The sequence below is a fragment of the Geotrypetes seraphini genome, chromosome 2 (assembly GCF_902459505.1).
Source record: "Geotrypetes seraphini chromosome 2, aGeoSer1.1, whole genome shotgun sequence".
NCBI lineage: Eukaryota > Metazoa > Chordata > Amphibia > Gymnophiona > Dermophiidae > Geotrypetes > Geotrypetes seraphini.
Window position 1 is genome coordinate 157,731,688 of NC_047085.1, and position 21,703 is coordinate 157,753,390.

Below are 21,703 nucleotides of genomic sequence, written 5' to 3' on the forward strand. Positions count from 1 at the left end.
CCAACTTCAACATGCTCCTTGTGACCATGTCCTCTCCCTCTGATGTCACTTCCTATGTATGTCACCTGGAAGTGACATCAATGGGAGCTGACGTGGTTCTGAGGAGTATGAAGTTACTCACGGTGAACTAGAGGTATGGGGAAGTGAAGGGGTGTGCGCCTGCGGCGGGGGAGGAGTGGAAAGAGGTGGGAGGGGTGCTGGCGCCCCCACCATGATGGCACCCAGGGCAGACCCCCCTTCCCTAAATTAAACCTTAAGTTTATATACCGCATCATCTCCACGGATGTGGAGCTCGGCAGGGTTTACAAGAACTTAAAATATAGGAAGAGAAGGAAAAAAAAAGGTTTACATGAACTTATATAAAGAAGAGAAGAGTAAGGGGGGATAAAATTATATTTTAGTGAAAAGCCAGGTTTTCAGTTGCTTGCGGAATAATTGGAGGGAGCCTAGGTTCCGCAGCGGATTCCCCTCTTTATTACGCCACTGGTTCAAACATATATCAGTTGTGGCAGTCAGTGTTTAAAATGCAGATTGCTGTCTCTGAATATTACTCCCTATGCAAGTAACTGATGTAAACACTTGTAGGTATATTTCTATTTCTACAACAGTCTGCTAGAGTGGAACGATTTTGTGGAAGGGGCTGTGTGGTTTAAGAAGAGCATAGACTGATGGGTGAACTAAGGCCTTGAAGAAAAATCTTTCCCCTTTCCTTTCAGGACTTTACTCCAAAGGTCTTACCCCCTCCACACATACATTCTTACCATCTGCTGATCCCTGGAGCCACCCGTGCATGCATTCTCCCTGGAAACTAGCCACATCTGTGCAACATCGCGAATGACACGGGGACCAATTTTTCCCCCCATCCCCTTACTCCTTCATTTTCCTGCGAGTTCTTTTCCTGCTCCTGCCCCATTCCTGCAAGCCCTGTCCTCATCTGCACCATCCTCACACACTTTAAATTCCACAAGTGTTCGAGGCTTGTGTGGTTAAGGCAGAGCTTGCAGGAATGGGGCAGGGACAGCGCCAAAAGGCGCGGCTGGCTTGAGGTTCTCCAAGGTCTGGGGTGAGAAACCCAAATGGCAAAAGCCAGTTGTCAGTCCTAAGTGGATACAGTAGTAGCTCAGTGACTGCCAAAGCTGCTGTTGGAGGCAGCCCATGTACTAATTCCACTGCATGCAAAATCTCTCATGAATATTCAGGGGAGGGTGTAGATGGGCTGGAGTAAGTCTTAACAGAGATTTGGCAGTTGGAACCCAAGAAATAACTAAGAAGAAAAAATTTAAAAATTTAAATTGAATCAGGTTGGGCAGACTGGATGGACCATTCGGGTCTTTATCTGCCGTCATCTACTATGTTACTATGTTATTATGGATAGCCTGAAAACCTGACTAAATGAAACAGCTAATCCTACAAACACCAGGAAAAAATAAAAGGGGCTCAGTTTGGCTGCACTAGTTCTTCCACTTGGGTTTCAGGCTATGCCCAGTGTTTACATGCAGAGGAGGCAGCACATTGGGTGTCTCCTGAAAGCCTGACTGGAACCACTATGGCATAAGCACCACGTACTTAAAACGTCCAGCTTTAGCCGGAGGAAGACCCGGCTTGCCTTTTCCTTCATTGGCTGGTTGGGAAAAAGCCCAACTCTGGACCGAGGCGGCGGCCCCGCCCGTTCGAGGTCGGGGGTGGAGGTGTCACTCAGAGAGGGAGAGGCTGGTCCCAGGCAGCTGCTCGGCTCCGGGGAGGGAACTTGCTCAGTCGCAGGGTCAGAGGCGATCGGACATCAGCATGAGGGAGATCGTGCACATCCAAGCCGGCCAGTGCGGTAACCAGATCGGCACCAAGGTAAAGAAGCCCCCGCTTTTAACGCGGTGGGGGGAGGGGAGAGGAGGGGATCACCATCTTTGCCGGGCGGGGACGTTTTCTGCGCTCAAAGAGTCCCGCGCGTTGAGAGAGTCCGAGGTCAGTTCCTCTGGTCCCGGCCAAGGCCAGGGGATGAAGAGCCGCCGGACCCTCGCTATAGCGCTGCACTCTCTGTGCCCTTAAAAGGCGTTGGCTGCGGGGCGGGGCGGGAGCCGGACTAACAAAGAACCGGGAGCGGCCGGAACTTGGGGTCTCCCCCCCCCTCCTCCAAGGAGTGGCTCAGCCTGCAGGGACCCCCAAAGAAGGGGTAGCTTTTGAATCGGGGGGTGTCCTGAATCGGGAGGGGGGTCCTGAATCTGTGGGATCCCCCACCCAGTGAGGGGTCTCCTCTTCCCCCGCCCTTCACCTCGGAAGCGACTGAATTAGTGGGATCCCCCCCCCTCCCCGGTCTCTTGAGAGGTGGGGGGAGGCAGCTAAAGGCAGGGCGCTAACCCCCTCTCTCTCTCTCTCTCAAGTTTTGGGAAGTTATCAGTGATGAACATGGCATCGACCCAGCAGGAAGCTACGTGGGTGACTCGGTTCTGCAGCTGGAGAGGATTAATGTCTACTACAATGAGTCGTCCTGTAAGTGTCGGGGTGGGGGAGGGGGCACCGGGAACTTCCTAACTTCTGCTTAGGTCGAGTCCACGCCCCAGTTCAGTTGCTTTAGACCCGCTCAATTTCCCAGCGCTTTCTCTGCGTCGCCAACTCGCTGTACAAGAAACGTTTTGTATGTTTAAAATGGGTTCTTGAACTTTTTCTTTTATATAACCAACATTCTGCGCATGAGTGGCAGAATGGAAAAACTTACACTGGGGGAGGATAGCTAGGGCAAATTTTAACCTCTGAACTCTATTTTATGTTTGTTGGCATTAGACGCCCTAGTATGTGTAGAATTAGGACACAACCTTGTAGAGTAAAATTGTACTGTAACTGTCATAGTGTAGCCCAGGGGTGTCAAAGTCCCTCCTCCAGGGTTTCCCCAGTGAATATGCATGAGATCTATTTGCATGCCCCGTTTTCATTGGATGCTAACAGATCTCATGCATATTCATTGGGGAAATCCAGAAAACCCGACTGGATAAGCCCGGTTCTCGAGATCTACTGGCATGCCAGGTTTTCTGGATATCCACAATGAATATGCATGAGAGAGATTTGCCTGCACTGCCTTCTTAGTATGCAAATCTCTCTCATGCATGTTCATTGTGGATATCCAGAAAACCTGGCATGCCAGTAGATCTCGAGGACCGGACTTGGGCAGCCCTGCTTTAGGGTATAATCAGTCATTGTTTACTTTGAAAAACAGAAGAGTAGAAACAGACTTGTTCAAATTAGCTTTGCCAAGGTTCCTAACCCTTGAAACACTTCATTTTCATTCAGTGGTACATGCATGTAACTTCTTATCTTGCGCTCAGGTGTTGAAAAGACAAATCTCAAATCGAAATCTTCATTGATGGCAAATAAATCTCCCAAGTCTTTTTTTTTTTTTTTTTTTTTTTTTTAACTATTTGTACTATTCTAATCAGAAAGGACATAAATCTGAACTGATCTTAGAAAACTATGGTACAAGCCATTGCTCCAAAAGCAAAACTGAGTAAAATAACTTAGCTCCAACATGAAACCATCTTCTCTGGCCAGCAGACAAGTCTTGAACTGCTGCAAATAAAGGCGGCTGAGTTTGGGAAATATGTGTCAAAAAAAATCTCTTGAAACAGTGAGTCATTGCACATCATGTAAACCTCTCTAGTTAAAATTCATTTTTACTATAGTTAATGTGATTTTTAAAGGAAGGGTAATTAATTTGTGCATATTTTGGTCACAAAAAGCAGGCATCAGCATATTTTCTATAACACGTGATTGGGATCTGCCACAAATAAGCCCTCTCCTCCTGTCTCATAAGTCTGCCATTTGTCCTCCTGCTTCATCAAATTCTTTGTCAATGTTTAAGAGAAGAGATGACAAACTCGGAGGAGGAGGTGGTTTTTATGGCAAAATCCTAGGTGTTTCCAGGCAAGAGATACTTGATTAGTCCTCCTCCCAGGGGGGAAGTTTGTCTTGCATTTTCCACACAGTGCATGAGGATGACACAGAGAGCCTGCGGTGGGCGTAAAAATTGTCATTCAGCTTTTGGAGAAAACGAGGGGGGAGAGTGTGGCACAGTGGTTAAAGCTACAGCCTCAGCACCCTGAAGTTGTAGGTTCAAACCCATGCTGCTCCTTGTGACTCTGGGCAAGTCACTTAAACCCCCCATTGCCCCAAGTAGGGCAATGTACATTAACTAGATTGTGAGCCCACCGGGATAGAGAGGGAAAACTGCTTGAGTACCTGAATAAATTCATGTAAACCGTTCTGAGCTCCCCTGGGAGAACAGTATAGAAAATTGAATAAATAAATAAAAATAAAGAGTTTATCAATCCAGAGAGTCCCTCCCCCTCCCCTGAAATCCCTGTGCACTTATTCCATGCTTTCTTCACCTTCACTGGGGAATGTACCCATCCATCACCCTTTCCCATAGGCAGCAAAACAGGGTAGGCATACCAATATTTTGTCCATTGTAGCATCAGCAACTAGAGAGGGGCAGGAGATTGGTTTGGCCCCTTTAACCAAAAGGGGTTCTGTTGCCCCTGCCCGTTTCATAATGAATTATTTCCTTAGATTATCCTGAGTCTAATCCATTCTACCTACATCTTATGACCCCTCCTTCTAGAGCAGTGGTCTTCACTCATTTTAAGTCAGGGCCTCTTTGGACTTGTGATCCCTCTAAGCCAGTGGTCTCAAACTCAAAACCTATGCGGGGCCACATTTTGGATTTGTAGGTACTTGGAGGGCCGCAGAAAAAATAGTTAATGTCTTATTAAAGAAATGACAATTTTGCATGAGGTAAAACTCTTTATAGTTTATAAAACTTTCCTTTAACGGTTAAAAGGAAAGATATATAAACTATAAAGAGTTTTACCTCATGCAAAATTGTCATTTCTTTAATAAGACATTAACTATTTTTTTCTGCGGCCCTCCAAGTACTCTGTTTTTTTTCTGCAGCACTCACATTTAAAGTTTAATATCTTTTCTTTCTCAAAACTGGCACATTTCAATCACTATATTGAAAATAAAATCATTTTCCCTACCTTTGTTGTCTGGTGACTTTATTTTTCTGTGCTTTAAACTATGTTTCCAGGGCTTCTTGTCCTTTGACTGTTTTTCTCTCCGTCTTCACTTTCTACCTTGCATCCATCTTTGGTATTAACTTAATGTTCAATTTTTCTGCTTTCTTTTCAAAATCTACGTTTCCATGTCTTACCTTCCCTTCCTATCTCTCTCTTCTTCCGTCCTATTTCCATGGTCTGGCAGTGTCCTTCCTTTCTCTCCCTCCCTCCTTCTTTCCCCCTGGTCTGGCATCTGTCTCCTTCCTTTCCCCCATGCCCTGGCATCTCTCCCTCCCCCTCCATGGTCTGATATCTCCTTTCCTTCCCTCCCTCCCATGAACTTGGCTTCTTCTCTTGTTCCTCTCCTCTCCCTTCTCCTTCCTTCCCTCTCTTTCCCCAATTGGGTACAGAAGCAGCATTTCCCCACCACCCCACTTTCCTGTACAGCAGCAGCATTCCCTCCCCCCACCCCACTTCCCTGTACAGCAGCAGCATTCCCTCCCCCCACCCCACTTCCCTGTGCAGCACCATCACCATTTCCCCCCAATCCCCCCTTCCCTTCACGCGGTCTGGCACAGAAAAAAAAAAAAACAACCAACAACCGTCCAGGGAGTTAAAAAAAAAAATACCCCATACCTTTTAAAATCTCTCCTGTCCCTGCTAGACAGCTCTCATACTCAGATTAGGAGTATGGATGCGAGGAGAAAGCGGCGGGCCAAAGCAGGAGCGCATAAGCTTGCTCCTCATATCTTCGCTCCTGACCTGAGCGAGAGCCGTCCAGCGAGGGAGGGATACCACTGGACCACCAGGCTGTTTTTTAAAAAAGTACCAACGATTTTTCATTCGGGGTGAAGTTTGCATGCCCTGCTCCTGAGCAGGGGTTACTATTTATTTTGCTGGAGGCAGAATGCATTTTTGAAGTGCAAAGGAGGGCTATGCAAGAGAGAAAGGAGGGGGGGGGAAGAGATCTGTGTCTTTCTCACGATTTCCAGATGATGTTGCTGGATTTCCTTCAGTGGTTTAAATTTGTTGCAGCGGCTGCTATCTTGATCCCCGCCTTCGTAAACTTCGGCCGTGTTTAAAAAAAAGTACCAACGATGGCGCATTTCTCTTTCCCTTCCCCTTCTCTTCCTCTTGGAGCAGCAGCGTGTCTGGTCGGCTTGTTCCTTGCGAGATCCGCGCCTGCGTCTGAAGCCTCTCTGATGTTGTGACGTCAGAGAGGCTTCCGATGCAGAAGTGGATAGCGCGAGGAGCCGCCAACCCACAGCTTTGAACAGAACGAGCCGGCCAGACACGCTGCTGCTCCAAAATGAAGATAATAATCGCGTCCAGACCACGGGCTGCAAATAAAACTTGGAGAGCCACATGCGGCCCATGGGCCACGTGTTTGAGACCGCTGCTCTAAGCTGAGCACGTGAGCAATTGCTTATACATTCTAGGAGTGTTGCTCACAAAAATACTTGCAAATCTGGAAAATTGTTGGGTTTTAGAACTTGTTGCTCACACAAAAAAATTTTGTTAGAACTTGTCACTGTTGCCTGGACTTCCTTTCTTATAATATTCTTGACCCGCTTCAATCGGGCTTTCGCCCTCTCCACTCTACAGAAACTACCCTTGCTAAAACCTGTTCCTGGCCAAATCCAATGGACTCTACTCTATCCTCATTCTTCTCGATCTGTCTGCTGCCTTTGACACTGTTGATCACCGCCTCCTTCTCAACACGTTGTCCTCGCTGGGATTCTACTCTCTCCTGGCTTTCTTCCAATTTCTCTCGTCTTACCTTCAGCGTATGTTACGGTGGATCCTCCTCCACCACCATCCCGCTGTCTATTGGCATACCCCAAGGCTCTGTCCTGGGCCCTTTCCTCTTTTCCCTATATACCCTCTCTCTTGGTTCGCTGATCTCCTCTCATGGTTTTCAATATCACCTCTATGCTGATTACTCACAGATCTACCTCTCCATGCCGGATATCTCTGCGGGAGTTCAGGCCCAAATTTCAGCCTGACTGTCCAACATTGCCGCTTGAATGTCTCGTCGCCATCTCAAACTGAATATGGCTAAAACTGTACTCTTTATCTTTCCCCCCAAACCCGCCTCCCCCCTCTCGCCGTTCTCTATCTCGGTTGATAACACTATCCTCCTCCCTGTCTTGTTGGCTCACAACCTTGGGGTGATCTTTGACTCCTCTGTCTCTCCTTCTCTGCTCAGATCCAACAGACCACCAAATCCTGTCACTTCCTCCTCTATAACTACCAAAATCCATCCTCTTCTCTCTGAACACATGACCAAAACCTTTGTCCATGCTTTCAACACCTCACGCTTAATCTACTGTAATGTACTTCTCTCTGGCCTCCCACACACCTGTCTCTCACCTCTTCAATCCATTCAAAATGCTGCTGCACGATTCATATTCTGTGAGAGCCGCTATTGTCACTCCTCTCTTCAAGTCATTTCATTGGCTCCCCGTCCATTTCCGAATACAGTTTAAACTCCTCTTGCTGACCTACAAGTGCATTCGCTCTGAAGCCCCCCGATATCTCTCCTTGATTATCGCCCCCTATGCTCCCCCCCATGATCTCTGCTCATCGGTCAAGCCCCTCTTATCTGTACCCTTCTCTTCCACTGCCAACTCCAGACTCTGTACCTTCTTTCTTGCAGCACCGTATGCCTGGAACAGGTTGCTCCTTCCCTGGCAGTATTCAAATCCAAACTAAAGGCCCACTTTTTTGAAACCGCTTTCAACTCTTAAACTCCCCCTCACTGCTGTCAGATACTTATACCCACTATAACCTCCCCAACCCTGAAATGTCCTGTCTACATTAGATTGTAAGCTCTTCTGAGCAGGGACTGTCTACTGTACCAAGGTGATGTTAAAATGTACAGCGTTGCGTATGCCGTTCAGCGCTATAGAAATAATAAATAGTAGTGGTAGTAATACATGAGAAAAATTTTGCATGCACCAGGCCAGTCCTTAGAGGGAACATTGCTTTGGACCCAAATGAGCTCAAGGAGAGCTGCCAAATCTTCCCCTGCAAAGCTGTGACACTGCTGACCAGTGTGTGTCAATGACATCTACCGCACCAGCTCACCTTCATACTTTTTATTGAGGGTATTGAGGAGGTAGGCGTTTTAAAATGCATTCTCTTCATCTACTGAGAAATGCCTTGCTCTTCAAACAGGCAGCTTTTTTTCCCATTAGCCTGGGTAAAGGAACAGAGTAGCAGAAATAAAAACCCAGAATGTAGATAAGGGCCACCACAGAGGGCTACCATTGGCCCTTGGGTCTTGCAATGAAGTACACTGTTCTAGAACCTCCTTTCCATAGACTGCTTTTACTTACCGTACTTTTCGCTACATAAGATGTACCTGACCATAAGACGCACCCTAGATTTAGAGGAGGAAAACAGGAAAAAAACCATTCTGAACCAAATTCTTCCTGCCAGTCTCTGCACCCAATTCCACACTCCTTACCAGGCTCTGCACCCTGTCCCCCATCCCTGCCAGGCTTTGTACTCTGTCCCCCCCCCCCTCTGGTAGTCTAGTGGTAGGCCGGGACAGGGCACAGGGCACAGGGCCGGCAGGCCTAGTGACAGGCAGGCCCCATACCCCCACATACCCCCAGTACCTTAAATCATCCCCCATGTACCCCCAGTATTTTTTTTTAATCATCCCCCTGTACCTTTAATCATCTCCCCCTTGCACCTTTTTAATCATACCCCCGTACCTTTTTTTTTTTTTTAAACCCCGTACCTTTTTAAAATTCTTTCCTTCCTCGATGGCAGCAGCTTGAAACAGAATTGAGTGTTATTTTTTTCTAGTGCTTCAGCTTTTGGCTTTATTCCTAGGTCATAAGAACATAAGAAATGCCTCTGCTGGGTCAGACCCGAGGTCCATCGTGCCCAGCAGTCCGCTCACGCGGCGGCCCAACAGGTCCAGGACCTGTGCAGTAATCTTCTATCTATACCCCTCTATCCCCATTTCCAGTAGGAATTTGTCCAATCCTTTCTTGAACCCCAGTACCGTACTCTGCCTTATAACGTCCTCTGGAAGCGCATTCCAGGTGTCCACCACACGTTGGGTAAAGAAGAACTTCCTAGCATTTGTTTTGAATCTGTCCCCTTTCAACTTTTCCGAATGCCCTCTTGTTCTCTTATTTTTCGAAAGTTCGAAGAATCTTTCCCTCTCTACTCTCTCTATGCCCTTCATGATCTTGTAAGTCTCTATCATATCCCCTCTAAGTCTCCTCTTCTCCAGGGAAAAGAGACCCAGCTTCTCCAATCTCTCAGAATATGACAGGTTTTCCATACCTATTATCAGACGTGTTGCTCTCCTTTGAACCCTCTCGACTAATGCCATATCCTTCTTAAGATACGGCGACCAATATTGGATGCAGTACTCCAAATGCGGGCGCACCATCGCCCGATACAACGGCAGGATAACTTCTTTCGTTCTGGCTGTAATACCCTTTTTGATTATACCAAGCATTCTATTCGCTCTCTTAGCGGCCGCTGCACACTGCGCCGACGGCTTCATTGTCATGTCCACCATTACCCCCAAGTCCCTTTCCTGGGTACTCTTATTCAATAACATCCCTCCCATTGTATAGTTGTACCTCGAGTTTCTGCTCCCCACATGTAATACTTTACATTTTTCAATGTTGAACTTCATCTGCCATTTCGCCGCCCATTCTTCTAATTTGTTCAAGTCCCTTTGCAACTTTTCGCAGTCCTCTGTAGTCCGAGCTCCATTAAATAATTTGGTGTCGTCCGCAAATTTTATTATCTCGCACTTCGTTCCTGTTTCTAGATCATTTATGAAGATATTAAATAGCAGCGGCCCGAGCACCGAGCCCTGCGGGACACCACTCGTGACCCTCCTCCAGTCGGAGTAGTGACCCTTCACTCCTACCCTTTGTTTTCTACCCTCCAACCAGTTTCTGATCCATCTATGTACGTCTCCTTCCACCCCATGGTTCTTCAGTTTCCGGAGTAGACGCTCATGGGGCACCTTGTCAAAGGCTTTTTGGAAATCTAGATATATGATGTCTATGGGGTCTCCTCTGTCCATCCGTTTGTTGATCCCTTCGAAGAAGTGCAATAAGTTCGTTAGGCACGATCTTCCCTTGCAGAAACCATGCTGGCTGGTTATCAGAAGTTCATTTTTTTCAAAATGTTGATCGATGTTTTCTTTTATCAGTGCTTCTGCCATTTTCCCCGGAACCGAAGTCAGGCTCACCGGCCTGTAGTTTCCCGGGTCACCTCTTGATCCCTTTTTAAAGATGGGCGTAACGTTGGCTATCTTCCAATCTTCCGGGATCTCGCCTGTTTTCAGGGATAAGTTGCAAATTTGCTGCAGTAGTTCCGCTATCTCCTCCTTTAATTCCTTCAGAACCCTTGGATGTATGCCATCCGGACCCGGGGATTTGTCAGTTTTTAGTTTTTCTAACTGCCTACGAACGTCCTCAAGGCTCACTTCTATGGATGTTAATTTTTCTGCCTGACTTCCGTTGAAGAATTGCTCAGGTTCCGGTATGTTGGACGTGTTTTCATTTGTAAATACAGACGAGAAGAACATGTTAAGCCTTTCTGCCACTACCTTCTCCTCCTTCACCACTCCCTTCCTGTTTCCGTCGTCCAGCGGTCCCACTTCCTCTCTAGCCGGCTGCTTCCCTTTAACATATCTGAAGAATGGTTTGAAATTTCTTGCTTCCCTGGCTAGCCTCTCTTCATACTCTCTTTTGGCTTTCCGAACCTCACGGTGACATTCCTTTTGATGCTTCTTGTGCTCTTTCCAGTTCCCCTCAGTTTTGTCCTTTTTCCATTTCTTGAATGATTTTTTCTTATTGCCTATCGCTTCTTTCACTGTTTTGGTTATCCACGCCGGGTCTTTTGTTCGATTCTTTTTACACCCCTTCCTGAATCTGGGGATATACAGATTTTGCGCCTCGCTCACCATGTCCCTGAAGAAGGACCAGGCATGATTTACCGTTAGCCATGTTTTGGAAGTGTTCCTAAGTTTCTTCCTTACCAATTCCCTCATTGCTTCGTAGTTTCCTTTCCTGAAGTTAAAAGTTGTCGCAATGGATCTCTTGCCTTTTGACACTCCTACCTCAACCTTGAACTTGATCATATTATGATCGCTGTTTCCCAACGGTCCCACTACTTCTACTTCCTTTGCAGGTCCCCTTAACCCATTTAGGATTAGATCCAGAGTGGCATTTCCTCTCGTTGGTTCTCTAACAAGCTGTTTCATGAAACAATCCTGTGTAGCTTCCAGGAATTTTGTCTCCCTAGCGCATTTCGAGCTTCCAAGCCTCCAGTCTATCCCAGGGTAGTTGAAGTCTCCCATAATAACCGTGTTGCCGCTTTTGCATTCACGCTTCATCTCGGCTTCCATTTCCTCATCGATATCTCTGGTTTGCCCCGGTGGGCGATAAAATAGGCCCATCTTTATTTCAGGCCCTTTCCTTCCCGGTATTTTAACCCACAGAGATTCCGGCTTGCTGACCGTCTCTGCTGTGTCCATTTGTGTGGATTGTATGCTTTCTTTTATGTATAGGGCTATTCCACCTCCTTTTTGTCCTGTTCTGTCCTGGCGATAGAGCTTGTATCCGGGTAGTGCTGTATCCCATTTGCTTTCCTCATTCCACCATGTTTCAGAGATTCCAATGATGTCGATGTCTTCTGCGTTGGCCAAGGCTTCTAGTTCCCCCATTTTGTTTCTTAGGCTCCTTGCATTAGCATATATGCACTTTAGATCCTGGTATTTTGCTGTCCTCCTTTCTTTTCCCTGTGCTTCGGTCCATATTTTCTTCTCTTTTGCTGCAGACATTGTAACCACTTCTTCTGGGTTAGTTGACTCCTGCAGTTTGTCCCTTGTTCCTTCCCAGCCATTTTTCCCCTCGGTATCTTCACAGGATACCGTCTTCCGAATCGTCGACCCTTTGTCAACTGTCGGCTTTCCCCTTCTTCTTAGTTTAAAGCCTGTTCTATTCCTCTCTTGACGTTGTTTGCTAGGAGTCTAGTTCCTGCTGCGCTCAGGTGCAGTCCATCTTTCCTGTATAGCTTGCTCTTGCCCCAAAACGCCGTCCAGTTCCTCACGAAGTGGAATCCTTCTTCCTCACACCATCTCCTCATCCACGTATTTATTGATTGTAGTTCCTCCTGCCTTTTCACATCTGCCCTCGGTACTGGTAGGATCTCTGAGAACACTATCTTCTGGGCCCTCATCTTCAGCTTCCTTCCCAGAATCTTGAATTGTTCTAACAGCGTGCTTCTTTTGTAGTCTCTCCTGCTGACATCGTTCGTCCCGATGTGGATCACTACAGCGGTCTCTTCTGTCTCCGCCCCTTCTAGGATCATTTCAATTTTGTCCACGATGTCCTTGGTTCTTGCTCCCGGAAGGCAGGTCACCAGTCGGTCCTCTCTCCCTCCTGCTATGTGGCTGTCCACATGCCTAAGGATCGAGTCTCCCACTAGGATCGCTGACTTTCCTCTCTTCAATTTTCGCTTCGGTCTCAGGTCAATGTCCTCTATGTACTTCACTCTTTCTTCTTTTGGGCCTCGACTAGCCAAAATCTCCCCCTCTTGCGATAGCCCTCTGTGGGTGTCATCCTTGAGGTAATCTTCTTCTTGCTCTCCCTTGCATGTTGGTATCCGTGTAGCTTCTTCTTTCATCTGAAGTTCGTTCTCTTCCACCTTCGTCCTGTATGCCTCTTCAATGAATCTCTCGAGTTCCCTGACTTCCTCCTCAATGTGTCTCTCCGTGGCGTGAAATCCTTCTAGCTCCTGAATCTTGTCCTCTAGTCGCTTGACCTCCTTCTTCAAGCTTTTCAGTTCCTGACACTGACTGCATACATACGACTGTCTCCCCGAGGGGAGATAGTCGTACATATGACAGTCTGTGCAGAACACTGGAAAGCTCATCTTCTGGCTTCCTTCTGCTTCCATTGTTGTTCCTTCTTTAAGATATCAGTTGAGATTACTTGTGACTTGTGCCCGCTTTGTGTCCTTTCTCTCTCCCTATCTGCTGTTGGTGTCCTCCCTGACTCTCTCTTTGTGCTGGTGCCCTCTCTTTCTTTCACTAACTGTCTCTGGTGTCCTCTCGCTCACTGCCTGTTGGTGGTGTCCTCTCTGTCTCTTCTCTCTCTGTGTTGGTGCTCTGTGCTGGTGTCTCTCTCTCTCTCTCTACCTGCTGCTGGGGTCCTCTCTCTCTCTACCAGCCGCTGGTGTCCTCTCTCTCACTCTCTCCCTCTGCCTGCTTGTTATACTGTGTGAACGGCTTGTCCCTTTGTGTCTGTCTCTTTCTTACCTTCTGTGCTTTCCTTCTGTACTTGTCGCTTCTTTACCTTCTGTCTTACTCCGTTGCCTTGTCCCTTCTCAAAGGCCCTTCGCAAAGGCGCTCTCGCTAAGGCGAGCGCCTTTGCCGCGCGCCAAACGGCTGCGCGCCGTTGGCTCCGCCCCCTTTCAAGGGGGAGTCCGACGCTGCCTCTGACGCGGTCATCTTTCTTTTTTGTCTATGCTGATGATATTCAGCTCCTTAATCCTATTGATCCTTCCAAACCCAATGACATTCCAGAAATCAATATCCAATTGGACAAAATAAGCACATGGCTTAAAAGCAAAAGACTTTCACTAAATGTAGCTAAATCCAGAGGGATCCTATTCCCAATCAAAAACAAATATCCATCCATTCCGTTCACAAATCGAGTCCAAACTCTTAGGAATCACCTTTGACAAACATCTCACTTATCACGACCAAATTAGTTCTCTGACCAAAACTGCTTCTATAAACTTTGTTTAATCTGTTCCATAACCTCAGTTTTAGAACCTACTTCCATTCAAATTCTAATTCACTCCTTAATCATTTCACATATTGACTACTGCAACTCGCTCTATCATGAAATAACCCAAAAAGAAACTCGCCAAATACAACTAATTCAAAATACAGCGATTGAACTCATCTATAATTTTTAAAAAATGACCATGTTACCCCCTTGTTTCGAGAATCCCATTGGTTACCAGTTTCTCATAGAACAACTTACAAAATTATTCTCTTAGCCTTTAAGATCAAGACTTCTCATCAGCCAGCCTTTCTCGATAAATATCTTATCCCACATACTCCATCCAGGGCCCTCAGGTCCACTAATCAGAATCTACTAACAGTCCCTTCTATTAAAGATATCTACTATACTAGAAATACGATTTTCTCTGTCGCCGTGCTTTCCCTTTGGAATGCAATGCCACCAAACCTTCGATCGGAAAATTCCTTAAATAAATTTAAGACACTCCTTAAGACATTCCTTTTCAAAGAAACTTATCAAAACTCCAACTGAATCCCCAATCAAATATGGGAAAATAAAAACGCTTCCAGGAAGCGATACCCCATCCTTTCCTTCCGTTCTGTTCTGTTATTTACACAATGTAACTTACAAATCTTCCCTTTCCTTCTCTTCCCTTTTGTTTCATATCCTTCGTAATCAAGTTTTTGTCCTGACCTCCTCCCCCTACTTTCATAAAGATTTTATTTATTTTTTATATTTAGATTCAACTTTTATTAAAAAAAATTATTTTCTATTTTTTTATCTTATTAATATTGTAAACCAACCAGATACATGTGATGGTCAGTATATCAAAATACTAATAAACTTGAAACTTCTCTTAAACTTGTTACCTTGCTGGTAAACAATTGTTTCAAGCTAATCTTTCAGATGTTCACGTTAAAGTCCTGTTCTACATATGTCTCTGAGGAGCCCCTATGGGGAATTTTGATAAGAATTTGAACAGCTGTCCTGAGTTTACTGCAAGTTGTAGTCAGGTGTAGTGCAGTAGGTGACCTTTCAGCCTTGTGCTCCCACCTCAGTTAATTTTCAGAGATTTATCCCCCACCTCCCAAATAGAGTCAAGGGTCATGGATTTGATTTGCTGCCTGTCTGTGATACAGCCAAAGCGGATTACTACATATATTACAAACTCAACAATTAGGAATACCCTGATATCAGTCAATCCAGAATAATTCTATATAAAAGTATAACTAGACCAGGGCCGGTATTAGGGGAGGTCAAACAGGGCAGCTGCCCTGGGCCCCACATTTCCAGAGGGTCCCATGGTCCTAGCATCTCTTCCCCTTGTTGGGCCATCGCCCTACCTTCCCCTCACCTTCGTGGCACTCGGAGGGGCCCTCAAACAACAGCCATTCTCACTCGTTGCACACGGCTGTCCCAAAGATTCTTCTCTGATGCGATCCGGCAGAAACAGGACGTTACAGCAGGGGAGAAGCTTTGGGGCAGCTGCATGCAACTATTGAGAATGGCTGCTGTGTGAGGGCCCCTCTGCAAGAGAAAAGTTTGGTTTGGAAAAGCATCTGGGAAGGGAGGGAGATGGCCTGACAAGGGGAAGAGGTTGAGTGGTGTTTTAGGTTTGTGTGAAGAAAAGGGGGGGGACAGATATAGGATGGAAGTGGAGTGGGGGGTAGGAGGCAGACACTGGATGGAAGGGGGGAGAGAGAGAGAGGGGAGCAGATGCTGAATGGAAGTGGTGAGAAGAGAAAAAAGGGCATATGCTGGATGGAAGTGGTGAGAAGAGAGAAAAAAGGGCATGGAAGTGAGGAGGAGAGAGAAAAAAAGGGCACATGCTGGAATTAAGGGAAGAGGATAGTGTTAGATACTGGACGGGGTGACAGACACACTGAAAGTAGATACAGTGAAAAGAGGGAAATTGAGGACTGGATAGTAAGAAAGAATTTAATCTAGACAGAGGCAGAAAATAAATTGAAAATGAAGAGTAGAGAAGAAGGGGAAGGGAGAGGAGAGAGATGCCAGAGCATGAGGGGAAGGGGAGGAAAGAAGGAAGGAGACACAAATATTAGATCTGAGGGGAGGCAAGGAGTGAGAGATGCTAAAATCCACTGGGATGTTCAGTACAGAAAGAAGTTCATATCTGTTTTATTTCTCCAGTGTTGTAATACTTGCTGAGTTTAATTTCTTGGGGTTCGCAGTTCAATTTCTATTTGTGATCCTTTGGTAAAGGTCTGTGTTTTGTGTGTAAATAAGTCATTTAAAGTTGTTTTATGTGTGGTAGTAATGGGAGGTGGGAATATGGGGTGGGGGGGGGGGCAGAGAGGAGAGGAGATCAGGGGCCCCAGCATGTCTAAAACTGGCCCTGAACTAGACCCATAATGAATGCAAGTAGCAAAAAAGCCAATGACCTAAGTGAGCTATTTGAAAACTGCCCACATTCCCTGCAGGTAAAATTGCTGCTGCTTCGAGTTTACAGTTGTCAGGACCGATTTAGTTTGGCTGCAGCTGCTCTTTGCCACAGCCTAGTTTGCCTCATGGCTAAGCTGGCCCAGGAGATACTTACTGGTATAAAAGGGTCTGATGTCAACACTAGCCCAATAGTGAAATGTAAGTCCTATATGAAAGACTGAACCTATTGATTTTATTTCAGCTTTCAAGTGACGTAGCTGAAAAAAAGCTTTTTGGAGCACTTCTTAAATTTCTCCATGTTCTTAGCTGACTTGTAAGGTCATTTGGTACCTAGGTTCATTATAATCCTGTGATTGAGTTGTCTTGTAAAGTGCTCAGTATATAATACATTATTATTACAGCTCAAAAGTATGTGCCCAGAGCAGTCTTGGTGGATTTGGAACCAGGAACCATGGACAGTGTGCGATCTGGTCCCTTTGGTCAGCTCTTCCGTCCCGACAATTTCATTTTTGGTAAATATGCAGAATCTAATTTTCTTTACAGTATAAAACTCATGCTAGAGAAGTTATCTACAGCACTTCCTGGCATCATAAGCAGCTTTGATAAAAAATGCTATTTTATTTTAATTATTTTGGGACTGGTTTTAATGCTTTGGACCAAAGTTTCTCATGTGCAAATTGTGCATTTTGGGACAAAATCTGCAGGTACTTTTTATCTGCATACATTGTCCCAGTTTTCAAAGTGAACATGCACATTTAAATTTGGTTTGAAGGTTTTGTCTGTATGACCATTTGTGCTTGCCTTTTCTGCAGGCCTGGTCTCTCTTTCCAAAGCCAAGAGCTAAATTTAAGCACTGAAATTTAGAAATACTGGTTTACCTAATGAGCTTTTTATATACATAAATCAGTTTCTTGGACATAGATCAGGCATTTTAGAAGCAACAAGTAATGTGTGCGCTAAATCAAATTAAAAAACGAAATTGCCTCTGTATGAATTAGCAGATATAAAGCACTTGCCACATAAGACAGTAATTGGGCAGCTGCTGTGACCAAGAGAGGCCAGGGCAATCAACACTTCACAAACCAAAAACTGCCAAATTTGCATACTACGGAGCCAGTGTATGCAAATCACTGTGGCTATCCTGAAAACCCAACTGGCTGGGGTGCCCCCAGGACATGTTTGAACACCTGGCGTAAGAGAAAGTATGGTGGAAAGATCCCACACAAAGTAAACCGTTTCTTACACTTAAAAAAAAAAAAAAAAAAAAATAGAAGTCCAATTTTATAGAGAAGAGATACTCATGCATCTTTCCCTAGATGGGTCAAGAATCACTGGTCTGGGGCTTGGAAGTCTTAAATGTGGCTTTTTATCACTTAAGAAAACACACAATGTAGAAGACAAAGAAAGATAGCTAGATTGTTCTGTATTAAGTCTAGCATCTAAGTGGTCTTGTCAGTTTTATGGTGACAAGCAAGTTGTCTGTAGTGCAGCAGTTCTGTGTATAAGAAACAGGTGCAGGCCTTGAGCTCCTCAATAAATCTATTGTAGTAGGTAGTCTTGGCTCTTGCTCTCTGGACAATGCATAACATACCCTTTAAGCTAGTACACATTTTCATGGGGCTTGCTGAAGATAAACTAAATGCATTCTTAAATCCTGATCCTGTCTTGCAAACACAACAGCTGACAATGCAAGCTGGCATGGTAAATGGAATGCAGCAGCTGGGCTGAAGGACAGAAATATTCCTCTAAGTAAATGTCTAGCAGAGGCTAAAGACACACACAGTGGATGACCATCTGATTTGCTTGCCTTTAATCTCACAACTCCCAAGTTTTAGCTTGGTTTAGGATACCTTTCACAGTCTCCAGTTCCCCAGTAGTGTTTTTTCAGTGATGTTGCTTATTGCTAGTAGCAGCTGTTGCTCTATTGTAAATGTTAGACTCGCTTGAAGAAATGCATCACAAGTACTTTCCATTTGAAAACTAGCTACCACGAATGTGCATAGGTTGTTATAATCTGAAAATTAACCCAGCTATGGCACTATTAATTAAGACCTGAAGAAAATATTGATGCATTTAACTATAGGAGAAGGGAGGCAAGATGTGCAAGCTAGACAAAAAAGTACAATAAGTTTAATATTTGATATACCGCCTATAAACCTAGGCGGTGTACATAACAAAAGTATCACCTACAACTTTAAATTGTTAGTTTCTATCCACATATTGTAGAGATCAAAAGAAAATGTGCTGATTCTTAGCTCACTGCTGTAGTGATGTTAGAAACCACAGCTAAAGAATAATAGAATACTGACATCTGCACTTATAACTGGTTCACTGTATTTCAGGACAAACCGGAGCAGGAAATAACTGGGCCAAAGGACATTACACAGAAGGTGCAGAGCTGATGGACTCAATTGTTGATGTAATAAGAAAAGAATGTGAACACACTGACTGCTTGCAAGGATTCCAACTCACCCATTCCCTGGGAGGCGGAACAGGCTCGGGAATGGGGACACTGCTTATCAGCAAAATACGAGAAGAATATCCAGACAGGATAATGAACACATTCAGCGTCATGCCATCTCCAAAAGTCTCAGACACAGTGGTAGAGCCGTACAATGCAACCTTGTCTGTTCACCAGTTGGTGGAAAACACAGATGAAACGTACTGCATTGACAATGAAGCCCTCTATGATATTTGCTTCCGCACCTTGAAGCTCACAACTCCAACTTATGGGGATCTGAACCACCTAGTGTCATCTACCATGAGTGGGGTCACAACCTCTTTGCGTTTCCCAGGCCAGCTCAATGCCGATCTTCGTAAACTAGCTGTGAATATGGTTCCATTTCCACGCCTGCATTTCTTTATGCCTGGTTTTGCTCCCCTAACAGCCCGTGGCAGCCAGCAGTATCGAGCACTCACTGTTCCAGAACTCACTCAACAGATGTTTGATGCCAAAAACATGATGGCAGCTTGTGACCCAAGACATGGAAGGTACTTAACTGTGGCAACCGTCTTCCGAGGCCCCATGTCAATGAAAGAGGTTGACGAGCAGATGCTGGCTATCCAGAATAAAAACAGTAGCTACTTTGTGGAATGGATCCCAAACAATGTCAAAGTCGCAGTCTGCGACATTGCACCACGTGGCCTCAAAATGTCTTCCACCTTCATAGGTAATAGCACAGCCATTCAAGAGCTCTTTAAAAGAATTTCTGAGCAGTTTTCTGCCATGTTCAGAAGAAAGGCTTTCCTCCACTGGTTTACAGGAGAAGGGATGGATGAAATGGAATTTACAGAGGCAGAAAGCAACATGAATGACCTTGTATCAGAGTATCAGCAGTATCAAGAAGCAACAGCCAATGATGGAGAGGAAACATTTGAGGAAGAGGAGGAAGAGATCAATGAATAAATCTATCACATGGCAAAAGGATTCTTTGATGAAACTTACTATTTCTTGTTAGTATATGATAGGGTCCACACTGAAGGTAAAAAGTGTCATACTGTGAAAGAGAGAGAATTTTGTGCATTTCTGAAGCATTATGAAATGTTAAAACTGTGCATTACTCAATCTCCAGGAATTTTGTCTACTCATAATAAAAGTGAATGTTTGAATTAAAATATGTTGTTTCTGCAGTCAGATTGTTTTACATATAGTGCTATTTAAATAACTGTTTATAATCCTGCTTAACTGTGTATTTGAACCATAAACAGCCCATAACAGATTTGCCTTTGTAACTTAAATCTAACAGCAGCAAAAAGGTGTTTAGAACCACAAAGATTGAAGGTAGCAGTACTGACCTATTCTTTACATTAAATATTGTTCTCTGTTTATTCCTAGGTCTTTTTTCCTTACATTTTATTTATTTATTGGGATTTAACAACTGCTTTTTTCATAAAGAGATTCACTCAAAGCAGTTTCCAATGCACTGAATAGTAAGCAGGTACTCTCATTTTCCTTTTCTGTCTCAGCAGGCTCACAATTTTTTTTTTTTTTTTTATATATTTTTATTGAAAATGGCAAATGGTCCAGACAGGGAAATACAGGCAGCAAAAGAACAGTACAGGAAGAACACAAGTAACAATTGGGTCAAACATTTCCAAATAGCAAATCCAGCAAGGGGGAGATCAAAGTCCAGCAAAATACAAACAGCGAGCTGTTCCAGTTCCCAACCAACCAGGACTAGGGCGGTTCCAAGCTAGACCAACAGTATTTTTCATGGAGAAACCCAACAGCCCTCAAACAAACCAACAGCAGCCCATTCACCCAAGTCCACACAACAGACAAACAAACATCAGGCAAACAACATCCAGTGCAAACAAACTATCCCTTAAGTTCCCCTCCCCCCCCCCCCATTGGCATATAGGTAAGGAAACATAGGTGCCACCAGCAGGCCTTCCTGGAAAGCTAAAGTTGTGCCTCAGTCAAGAGCAATTAGTCAGTAAGGAGAGCCAGCAAGCTCCTCCACAAAGTCATACAATTTCTCATGTCCAGTCTGTGGGAGTTATCATAGGAACGAATCTCAAATTGAGCCATCTCTCTCAGCTTGGTCCACCATTGAGCGGTGGGAGGGGGATCCTCAGAAGCCCAGTATGTCAGGATCAATTTTTTGGCCACCAGGAGGCGTTGTACATAAATCTACATTGGGGAGGGGAAAAGCCCTGCTCCTGCAGAGAGCCCTGGAAGCCCAACAGGAGGGTGCCATAATCCCACTCAACAGGCCTATGGAGGGCAGACTCAAGTCCCTGCCAAAGGGTAAGCTCAGTGCACTCAAGGAACGAGTGAATATAGGTACCGGGTTTACATTTACACTTGAGACAGAGATCACCATCTCACAATCCAAGCTGTGCCCCTCTAAGCCAGGTGATGTAAGTATGGTGCAGGACTTTATACTGCATTTCCTGATAGTCTGCGGACTAAGAGAAAAGATAAAAGGGTCTGGAAACAGTCCAGGAACTGTGAATCGGTGATGATCTGCCCCAGATCCTTTTCCCAATGCTCCCGCAATTTGGTCATCCCTGGAACCCGGGAAGAGAGCCACAAGATACCATACCAGTGGGACAACTGATTGAGTACAGGCAGAGTAGCTGCAAAGATCTGATCTAAAGAGCCAGAGTCCCAACCTCCCTCACAAGCCTGGTCCAGTAGTGTCGAAGCTGAAGGAAGGAAAAGAGATACATATGGGGTAGTGCCCACCTTGCCCAGACCTGTTGGAATGAGGGAAAGGAAGCCTCCGAGAGTTCCACCAGCTGTTTCATACGACAGCAGCCCCGCTGCGTCCACTCCCGTAACACCGACTGCCCCCAACCGAGTAGGAAGAATCCCAAATTACCCTCGAGCAGCAAATATGGAGAGACCATGGGCAGTAAACCCTGTCACCACTGCCAGGCCTGCCTAAAGGGTAACAGAAAACAAAAACGGCCCCTGGAGACAGCAGCATGATCTGGCTGGGAGTGTAG

General features: G+C 45.3%; 1 protein-coding gene across 2 annotated transcripts; it reads left to right on the top strand.

Moving 5' to 3' along the window:
* The first annotated feature begins 1,618 nt into the window (after positions 1–1,618).
* TUBB6 (tubulin beta 6 class V) lies at positions 1,619–19,864 on the top strand. Of its 2 annotated transcripts, XM_033934110.1 has the most exons (4): positions 1,620–1,842; positions 2,376–2,484; positions 16,651–16,761; positions 18,592–19,864. In XM_033934110.1, the coding sequence occupies exons 1-4, from the start codon at positions 1,786–1,788 to the stop codon at positions 19,653–19,655; spliced, it is 1,341 nt and encodes a 446-aa protein (XP_033790001.1). In that variant the 5' UTR covers positions 1,620–1,785; the 3' UTR covers positions 19,656–19,864. The 2 variants fall into 2 exon arrangements, with proteins under 2 accessions (XP_033790002.1, XP_033790001.1); XM_033934111.1 differs by lacking the exon at positions 2,376–2,484 and having other exon boundaries at positions 1,619–1,842.
* The last annotated feature ends 1,839 nt before the right edge of the window (positions 19,865–21,703 follow it).